Source organism: Budorcas taxicolor, chromosome 12, assembly GCF_023091745.1.
Source record: "Budorcas taxicolor isolate Tak-1 chromosome 12, Takin1.1, whole genome shotgun sequence".
Taxonomy (NCBI): domain Eukaryota; kingdom Metazoa; phylum Chordata; class Mammalia; order Artiodactyla; family Bovidae; genus Budorcas; species Budorcas taxicolor.
In genome coordinates, this window is record NC_068921.1 from 36,603,720 (window position 1) to 36,614,297 (window position 10,578).

A 10,578-nucleotide genomic window follows, 5' to 3' on the forward strand; every position below is an offset into this window, starting at 1 on the left:
AATTTTATTTTAAATTCTTTAATTTGTTCTCATTATCAAGAGTGCATGGATTTTAGTGCAACTGCATTATTTTTAGCACTTCTAAAGTTAACTTTAGGATGTTGTTTGCTTTTTTTTTTTTAACACATCTCTACAAGTGTAAATTTAATGACACACAAAGGTTGAGGGGCAGAGGGAAATTCTAAATTTGCTTACATGGTATCAGTTTAGAAAAAGGGGATAGAGATTTTAGTACTTCCCTGGCAGTCCAGTGGTTAAGAATCCACCTTCCAATGCAGAGGATGAAGGTTCAAGCCCTAGTCAAAGAGCTAAGATCCCACATGCCCCGGGGTCAAAAAAACAAAAAACGCATAAAATAGAGGCAATGTTCTGGCCAATTCAATAAAGACTCTAAAAATGGTCCACATCAAAAAATCTTAAAAAATACAGATGCAGGCTGATAAGTGTATGACCTTAAGCTTGCATTCTTTTTGATCACTTTGAGTAGTTACAAAAATGTATGTGAAAAGCTTTATCTTTTGCCAGGTTTCTTTTTTTAAAAGACTCAGCAGCAAAAACCCAAGTTTTTAGTTCCTAACTAGAACTATGCTTTATTTCTCTACCATTTTTACCTGTAACATTATGTTATAATGTGATCGATATGAACAATAAAACTTACCTCACAATCAGGGCATGTGATTGTGCTGTATTCTTCAGTCATTAATAAGCACAGGTCACAAAAAGTATGTCCACAGTGAAGTTCATGATGGTGACCTACTGATGAAATTCTTCTGTGAATTAAACTTTTCAGTTTGTTAATGTTGCATATGCAGTATAATCAAAAGGGAAAATTAAAAGGATTCTCTTCTACAGAAAAATATATCTATTTAGTTAGAAATGGATGACTTATTAAAATTGAAGAGAAACAATATAAATCAGAAGGGAGAAAAATCAGAAGAAAGAAAAACCAGGCAGAGATAATTAATATTGCTTGCATTCATTTAGATAGTTATTTGGTACCTATAACACTTTGAATCTGCCAGCTCTTACAATCATATAAAGAAAAAATCATATAAAAAATCTGACATACTCCATTTGATCATTATAATTATCACAGCTAAACAGGCTGTAGATATTATATTTCACAACCTAGAGATGGATAAACATTTTGGTGATCTGGGATAAATGGTATAATCCAGATTCCAATCTAGTTCTGTTTCCAAGTCTAATGTTCTTTCTACTTGATCATACTTCCCTCTGCAAATTTATACTTCCCATCCTGTGAAGGGGACAGTGAGTGTCAATTTGAGAAACTGGCAAGACCCTTCTCTTTGAACAAAATAATGCCATTTGCAGCAACATGGATGGACCTAGAGATTGTCATACTGAGTGAAGTCAGACACAGAAAGACAAATATCGTATGATATCAATTACATGTGCAATCTAAAAAAAGGTGGGGTACAAATGAACTTACAAAACAGAAGTAGAGTCATGGATGTAGAAAGCAAATTTATGGTTACCAGGGGATGGGAAAAGGGTAAACTGGGAGAAGGGGACTGATATATACTCACTACTATATGTAAAATAGATAACTAGCAAGAACCTGCCTCTATAGCACAGGGAACTCTACTCAATACGTCTGTAATGGTCTATAATGGGAAAAGAACCAAAACAAAAACAAAAGACAGTGGATATATGTAGATGTGTTGATAAAACTAATTCACTTTACTGTACACCTGAAACAAACACTGGAAATCAGTTACACTAAAAAAAAAAAAATCCTCTCTTAATGATCTAAGACATTGGCAAAGACAGAAGACAGAAGTCAGATGCCACTACTGTCACATAAACATGACCCGTATAAAGGTTATTTTTCACAAATTTAGCATTTATGAAGGGAAATACCATCTAATACCAACATTTTAATACTCAAGTGGAATCTGAAGTTTATCGTAATAAATATATTTGTTATAACTATGTCATTTTAAGTCATTTAAAAAGATTTTGCAAGAAAAAATGGGAAAAGAAACTAGATAAAATGAGGCTTCATTTACTGTAAAATTAGTGTTCCTGCTGATTTATATTAAAACAATTGCATTCTTTTGATTAAAAAAAAGAACTTTAGTTTTTAAGCTAATGAAACATCTAAAACTTGTTTAAATCCAGGGTAAATTTTAAAGCTCTAATTTAAATTCCAGAGATACTGTTACTAAGGATATCAAAACTGTTTTACCTTTTAAAGATTTCTGATACTGTACAAGTCGAAATAACGTGGGCTGCATTACAGCTTACAAAGCACTTTGATAATTCCACATGCATAGGCACCATCTTTCCAATTGAGTACTTCTCAGCATTATAATACAAATGTATGAAAGAACAGGTGATTTTAAGATGTCATGTTCTAAAACTTTATTTTGTAATACTATATCATCAAATAATGGAGATTTTCTATGAAACAGTAGCAATCGAAATTCGGCTAAGAGAACTTGCATCTCCCCAAGAAAACACAACCAACTTTCTCTACGCTCAGGTCTCCCAAGCAGAGTCCATCCTGGAGCGACTGAGAAAATGGACGTTCACTTTGAAAGTATAAAATATAACAGTTACCCAGGGTGATAAGACGACTCTGGGAGCTCCACGAGTTTAGTTTTAACACACCCCTGCAGAGACATAGCACTCTAAGGCCTGTGAGGTTAGGGTCAAATAAACTGAACCTGTTTTCACTTGAGGAGAGACTCAGTGAGCGGAGCATGGGCGCGCGTTCTCCCTGGATGGCCCAAGACTGAACACAAGGTGCTCAAAACCTAACCGGCCGTCTTCCGAACAAGGCTTTAAGCCAAAAGAGCAACGAGTCCCCCGCCCCCACTCCTAATATCCGTTTTTAAATATCAGGAACCTTTGGTTACCACAACAAAATTATGCAAGAAAATGAAGTTTCGTTGTTTCTTTACCACAGAATGACGGTTCAATTCTCACATTACCCCTTTCTCGAACCTGCGAACCCATCAATGGGGCAGTCAGTGCGCAGCAGGGCGGAAAGCCGCTCTCCAGGCCTTGGCGTCAGGACCTCAAAAGCGGGCTGCGCGCTCGAGGCCTGGGCTGCGCGCTCGAGGCCTGGGCTGCCCTATGCTCCCTCGCCGTCGCAACCACTCCCTACTCTGCCTGTTCCTCAGTTCCCGTGACGGCAGGCGGACTGACCCCCCGCCTCTCACCCAGAGCTCTGGGCGCCCTTCTTCCACACCGGCTGCACAGGGCCTCGGTGGCTCCCCGGGCCCGGCCGTGCGTCTCCACCTGCCCGCAGGAGGACACGGGGCGCCTACCCCTCAACGCCTCAGCCGCCATCTTCGTACCTCGAATCCCAGGCCCGCGTCGCGTGCCGACGCGGTATCCCTCGCGGCAGAGACCAATCGCCGGAGGCGTTGGCCCCAGGGAGCCAATCGGCAGCGAGGAAGCTCCAGCCCACCCATCCCCCCGCCTCAGAGCCTAGTAGCAGGAGGCTGTTTGCTGTTTTACTGCGGATGCTTAGAGCAGATTGCGCGTGGTCTTCAGGGACCGTTTTGTGGCCTGACCTTTGTCTAAGGCTTAGCGCCTTATCACTCTCACTGCATAAAAGTCGGATTTCACGCATTACTCCTTACTTTGCTTTTGACCTTGCAGGTGGCGACGTCGTCCCCCTTCCCTAGTGGATCATAGTGGCTTTAGTGGAGAAGCCAGTCTAGCTACCCACCGGTGAGATTTGGTTAACAGTTTCAAACCAAGGTGAGGTCGTTATTACTAACAATTGTTGACCCTACTGATATTTACAAGGCCTTGTGTTGAGAATGTTTAGGGATACGAAGAATTTATAAACTAATAAGTTCCTGCTTCAGTGATATGTCATCCTCTACCTAAACGGGTAACTTCCACTAAAGCAGTTTGTATTAAATGCCAGAGGAGACTTAGAGAAAATAAGAATTGTATGCGTTGTGTGAAAAGCCTTTGTAGAGAATATAAGGTTTACACTAGACTTTAAAACCTGAGTGAAACTTACAGAGATAAACGGAGGAAATGAGGCTTTCAAGGGAGAAAGAACTGCAAACGCAAGGGATTGTAGGTGAGTAAATGCTGTTGCCTATTTGGTGTTTAACTTACAGACCATTTGCCTAGATTAGTTAATACTGCTTTAAGTAAGCTTTTTGGAGAATTAAGTTGGAATCGAATTTTAGAGAGTCTTGAATGTTGGGTAAGGACTTACCCTTTAAACAATCCTGTGCTGGGGAAATTGTGTGAGCAAGAAACGAGGTGATCTGGTAGCAATTTGGCAAGTATCGGTGTATTGTGGAGGAAGCACGTGGAGATGGCAGGGTGTCTTTAGCTACTAAGAGTAAAACCAGCATATATTCTTCATTTTCTTTTTCCCTCTATGTGTTTTGTTTTGGAAATAGAAGTATTCTGTTCAAAGCTCATCCCTGGTTAACATCCAAAATATGCAAACAGCTCATACACCTCAATATCAAAAAGCCAACAACTGAACTCAAAAAGGATACCTTGAAGAAATGTCTTTAGTGAGAGTATCTTAATGGTGAATGCTCTCAGCTTTTATTTGGATTAAAATATTTTTGTCTTCATCCTTGAATGGGCATTTAATAACATAATGTTCTAAGTTGAAAGTTATTTTTTCTCAGATTTTGGAGATAGCATCATACTGATTTCTGTCGGTCCTTGAAAATCCCAACCCTTAGTGCCTCTGCTGTGGCCTCCCTGGATGGCAGTTTATTTACAGTCTGTCTTTCCTGCCCCACCAATACTACCTCTGAGGGGACGCGACATTGCTCACCCTCAGTTCAGTTCAGTTCAGTTCAGTCACTCAGTCGTGTCTGACTCTTTGCGACCCCATGAATTGCAGCACGCCAGGCCTCCCTGTCCATCATCCTCAGTGTTCCTTAAACACTGTAGCCTTGTGCCCTGTCCAAGCAGGTGCTTCATTTGTTGAGAAATGAAAGCAAGAGGGAGAAATCCCATGTTGCAAATATAAAATGTAGGGCAAAACACCAACTAATAAATTATAGTACTTTCAGGCTTCAGTTCAGTTCAGTTGCTCAGTTGTGTCCGACAACTTGCGACCCCATGAACCGCAGAACGCCAGGCCTCCCTGTTCATCACCAACTTCTGGAGTCCACCCAAACCCATGTCCACTGAGTCGGTAATGCCATCCAGCCAGCTCATCCTCTGTTGTCCCTTTCTCCTCCTGCCCTCTTTCCCAGCATCAGGGTCTTTTCAAATGAGTCAGGTCTTCGCCTCAGGAAGTATTGGAGTTTCAGCTTCAACATCAGTCCTTCCAATGAACACTCAGGACTGATCTCCTTTAGGATGGACTGGTTGGATCTCTTTGCAGTCCAAGGGACTCTCAAGAGTCTTCTCCAACACCACAGTTCAAAAGCATCAATTCTTCGGTGCTCAGCTTTCTTCACAGTCCAACTCTCACATCCATACATGACCACTGGAAAAACCATAGCCTTGACTAGACAGACCTTTGTTGGCAAAGTAATGTCTCTGCTTCTTGATATGCTATCTAGGTTGGTTATAACTTTCCTTGCAAGGAGTAAGTGTCTTTTAATTTCATGGCTACAATCACCATCTGAAGTGATTTTGGAGTCCAGAAAAATGAAGTCAGCAACTGTTTGCACTGTTTCCCCATCTATTTGGTATGAAGTGATGGGATTGGATGCTATGATCTTCGTTTTCTGAATGCTGAGCTTTAGGCCAACTTCTCCACTCTCCTCTTTCATTTTCATCAAGAGGCTCTTTAGTTCTTCTTCACTTTCTGCCATAAGGGTGTCATCTGCATATCTGAGGTTATTGATATTTCTCCCGGCAATCTTGATTCCAGCTTGTGCTTCCTCCAGCCCAGCATTTCTCATGATGTTCTCTGCATATAAGTTAAATAAACAGGGTGACAATATATAGCCTTGACGTACTCCTTTTCCTATTTGGAACCAGTCTGTTGTTCCATGTCCAGTTTTAACTGTTGCTTTCTGACCTGCATACAGATTTCTCAGGAGGCAGGTCAGGTGGTCTGATATTCCCATCTCTTTCAGAATTTTCCACAGTTTATTGTGATCCATGCAGTAAAAGGCTTTGGCATAGTCAATAAAGCAGAAATAGATGTTTTTCTGGAACTCTCTTGCTTTTTCCATGATTGAGCGGATGTTGGCAATTTGATCTCTGGTTCCTCAGCCTTTTCTAAAACCAGCTTGAACGTCTGGAAGTTCACAGTTCACATATTGCTGAAGCCTGGCTTGGAGAATTTTAAGCATTACATTACTAGTGTGTGAGATGAGTGCAATTGTGCAGTAGTTTGAGCATTCTTTGGCATTACCTTTCTTTGGGATTGGAATGCAAACTGACCTTTTCCAGTCCTGTGGCCACTGCTGAGTTTTCCAAATTTGCTGGCATATTGAGTGCAGCACTTTCACAGCATCATCTTTCAGCATTTAAAATAGCTCTACTAGAATTCCGTCACCTCCACTAGCTTTGTTCGTAGTGATGCTTTCTAAGGCCCACTTGACTTCACATTCCAGGATGTCTGGCTCTAGGTGAGTGATCATACCATTGTGATTATCTGGATTGTGAAGATCTTTTTTGTATAGTAGTTCTGTGTATTCTTGCCACCTCTTCTTAATATCTTCTGCTCCTTTTAGGTCCCTACTGTTTCTGTCCTTTATTGAGCCCATCTTTGCAAAAAATGTTCCATTGGTATCTGTAATTTTCTTGAAGAGATCTCTAGTCTTTCCCATTCTATTGTTTTCCTCTGTTTCTTTACATTGATCACTGAGGAAGGCTTTCTTATCTTTGCTTGCTATTCTTTGGAACTGCATTCAAATGGGTATATCTTTCCTTTTCCCCTTTGCTTTTCATTTCCCTTCTTTTCACAGCTATTTGTAAGGCCTCCTCAGACAGCCGTTTTGCTTTTTTGCAATTCTTTTTCTTGGGGATGGTCTTGATTCCTCTCTCCTGTACAATGCCACGAACCTCCGTGACAAAATGCTTTACTCCACAATATCTCAATTTATCTACCTCAAGTCTGTAGAAGGGAGTTTCTCTCCCTTTAAAGTGAATCAGGCTTTTGCCTTAAATTTCCATTAAACTTTATCTTAGAACCTCTGGACCAAGGAGATGACATCCCCTGAGTGGGGTTCTGGTATGTCAGGTGGAGGGCTGGAACCCAGGAATGGCGACAGAGGAGAGACAGCCCACCCCGAGATCTGGTCTGAAGTGGAAACAGTGGCACTGACAAAGTACAGAACAAAGCTGGCCCTGGAGTTCATGTGAGCGCTGGATGGTGGAGCCCAGGTCCCACATGGCAGCTAGAGCAGACAGTTACCTAACTGTGCCAAGGCCTGGTGCCCCTGAAAGGAGTAAATGTGTTTTTTCCTTCTTTTCAGTGTGAAAGGATACGTTTCAAAGAAAAGGTAAAATCATGGCTCTCCTCTAGGTATAAAATGAACAAATGTTAAATTTATTCTACTCATATTTGGGTGTGGGAACTAGGCAGTTAGAACCGGTTCAAGGGAGCAAAGATGCACAGGTTTATCTGGAGTCAAGGATGCCAGAGTATTGTGCAAATGCAGCAAAACTGGCTTTTCCAGAGGAAGGAGTGTTGTTCCTCATGTTTGCATATCACAGACACGGACTATTCTGAGTTGCACTCAGTTCTCCATAGCCTTAGATCTGTAAAACCCACCTTAAGGGTGTGCTCAGTGCCATGTGCAGATTTCCATCCAAGCACAGACTCCCCGACTCGACCGCACAGATTCTAAAGTTGACCTGCTTAGTGGAGGGAAACTGACAGCACTAGGAGCTTCCCTGGTGGCTCAGATGGTAAGGAATCCACCTGCAATGTGGGAGACGTAGGTTCAATCCCTGGGTTGGGAAAGTCCTCTGGAGGAGGGCATGGCAACCCACTCCAGTGTTCTTGCCTGGAGAATCCCATGGACAGAGGAGCCTGTGGGCTACAGTCCATGGGGTCACAAAAAGTAGGAGATGACTGAGCGACTAAGTGCATAGCCTTTATGTGCTAGATGATCCTACGAGGTTAACACTACAAACTGATGGGTGGTCATAGTATTAATGAGACAGTGTTTCTAGGAGGTCATCACATCAACCAGGACATAATAGGAATTGGTGACTACCAGTTGCTGATACTGTCATGTTAGGAGACATAAGTCCGCTGGGGGAGTGATGACTGCAGAATGAATGTGGAGATCTGACAGTCTTTGTAAACACAGAGTCAGGAACAACCAGCATATGAGCACTTTCTGTATTTTAAAAGTCACCTGGGAAAGTGTCTCCTTCTTCATCTCCATAATAATGTCAGTTAGGGAAGTTGGTGGTCTTTCTAGGGCCCTGATTTGAGCACTCCTGATCCACGTCATCAACAGGTAACCTCCCTTACGACATTCCTCCTTGGAAGCTAAAGGTATACACACACACAGCTTCACACTTGGGCCTCAGCCCTGTCACCGCCCTGCTCAGTCTATCATTGCTTCTTTCACCTCTTAACTCACCTTGTGTCCATTCTTGCCTGGGTATCCTCCTACCCTCCTCAGAGAAGCCAAACTGATCTGAACAAGTGAACTGGAGCAGGTCTCCGCCTTTGCTAATAATCTTCAACAGCCTAGTGTTGTGTTTGTGATGAAACTGAGCCTGCTTCCCATGGCCTGAGACCCTATAAGGTCATATTGTTGCCCGTTTCAACAGCTGCCTGATGAACCAGTCTTCCTGTTCTTACCACATGGCACCATCCCTTCCTCCTGGACTTCTCCTCTCTGTGCTTATTCACCTCAGAAAGGACTTTCCTGACCACCTCTTTAAAGGGGTCTCACCCACCACCCCATCTGATAACCATCTAAGCCTCATATATATATATGTATATGTATATGCATGTATGTATATGAATATATATGAAGCCCATGGCTCAGTGGTAAAGAATCTGCCTGCAATGCAGAAGATGGAGGAGATGTGGGTTCAATCCCTGGGTCAGGAAGATCCCCTGGAGGAGGGCATGGCAACCCACTCCAGTATTCTTGCTTGGAGAATCCCATGGACAGAGGAGCCTGGCAGGCTACAGTCCATAGGATCACAGAAAGTTGGACATGACTTAGTGACCAAACAACATAGTAGACAGATATTTCATACCCTATTGACAGCCAAGACATTCACTTTATTGTTGCTGGTAGGAATATTAGCTTATATGAAAATAAATTTATCAAGAGCCTTAAAAATGCTCCTAATGCCTCAATCCATTTTGATGAATCTATTATAAAATAATGAGATGCTGTATAAGATTTAGTGACAAGATGAAACCTTAAAACAAAAATGATTACCAGTAGGAAATAGATGAGCCATTGCACAGAGGGGATATAGTTAAAACACTCTCAGTATGGAATAATGTATAGTCATTAGACTCACATCCTCAATGTTAAGTAAAAGAGCAGAATGGAAAGCTTTATATTTCAATTCTGCCTAGAAATAAGTATATGTTTAGAAAAAAGACTTGATGGATGGTTTGAGCAAGCTCTGGGAGTTGTGATAGACAGGGAAGCCTGGCGTGCTGAAGTCCACTGGGTTGCAAAGAGTCAGACACAACTGAGTGACTGAACTGGACTGAAAGAAATAACTACTCTTTTGTTTAGGTATAGAACTTGGTAGTTAGATCTCGATGGTTTTAATTTTATTTTTACTCTTGGATATTCCAAATTTTCTAAAATGAATTACAATGTCAGGACAAAACATTGTTTTAAAAAATACTCTATAAACCCAGCCTTATCTCTACATCTGAGTTACTCTGTGATATCAATCAGATTTAAATTAACTGTTACTTCCTCTAAAAAGTATCCAGGCCTTGGTGGGTCAATGAAGTCATCCCTCCAAAACAACAACACAAAGCAAAACCCTCTGAGGTTTTATTGCCTCTTTTCTGTTTACAACTCAATAAAGTGAGTTGATACACCAGTCTCATTTCTGTGATTCTTTAAATTTTTTATTTACTCATTTCACAAATATTTGAGTGTCAATTTTTTACAAAGTTATTCTGGACAGGGTTCCTCCTGTGAAGAGATTTCTACTTCAAACTGAACTCCTCTCAAGCTTAATCCAACCCCACGATAAACCTCTTGCGGCTTTGTGCTCTATCTGCAGTGTCTTTCACTGGCTCTGGCAGGACAACAAGCTGCCAGCCATCACAGCAGGGGGCCCTCAGACAGCCTGGCAGGAAGAAAAGTGAGGACAAATGGTTCATAGTTGAAGTTTTGGAACCATCACTGCCCTGTCAGGACTGGAATGAGAAGGCTGTCATGACACTGCCTGGAAAGGGTTCCAGGTCACTGAACCACTGACATCATCAGAGTAGTCCAGGGATAATCGTGTGATAATTGTGGCTGAACACAGAGATCAAAACCCTTGAGATTAGACTCATTATTTTAACTTAAATACACACACACAATGACACAGTGCATTATCATCTATTTACATGAAGTTACAATGATGGCTCTGAGAACATAGCAGTGAATTGTGGCTCCAAGACTCCCTTTGCTTGATCTAGAGATACAACTCAGCACC

General features: G+C 41.7%; 1 protein-coding gene across 1 annotated transcript in view; it reads right to left on the bottom strand.

Moving 5' to 3' along the window:
* Positions 1 to 3,321, bottom strand: part of RNF17 (ring finger protein 17) — a 114,664-nt gene extending 111,343 nt beyond the window's left edge. The window contains exons 1-2 of the mRNA XM_052650187.1: positions 3,192 to 3,321; positions 659 to 753 (exon numbers count right to left, since the gene is read on the bottom strand). Of these exons, the coding sequence (XP_052506147.1) occupies positions 659 to 753; positions 3,192 to 3,321 (225 nt within the window). The remainder of the gene's footprint in view (positions 1 to 658; positions 754 to 3,191) is intronic.
* Between the last annotated feature and the right edge of the window lie 7,257 nt (positions 3,322 to 10,578).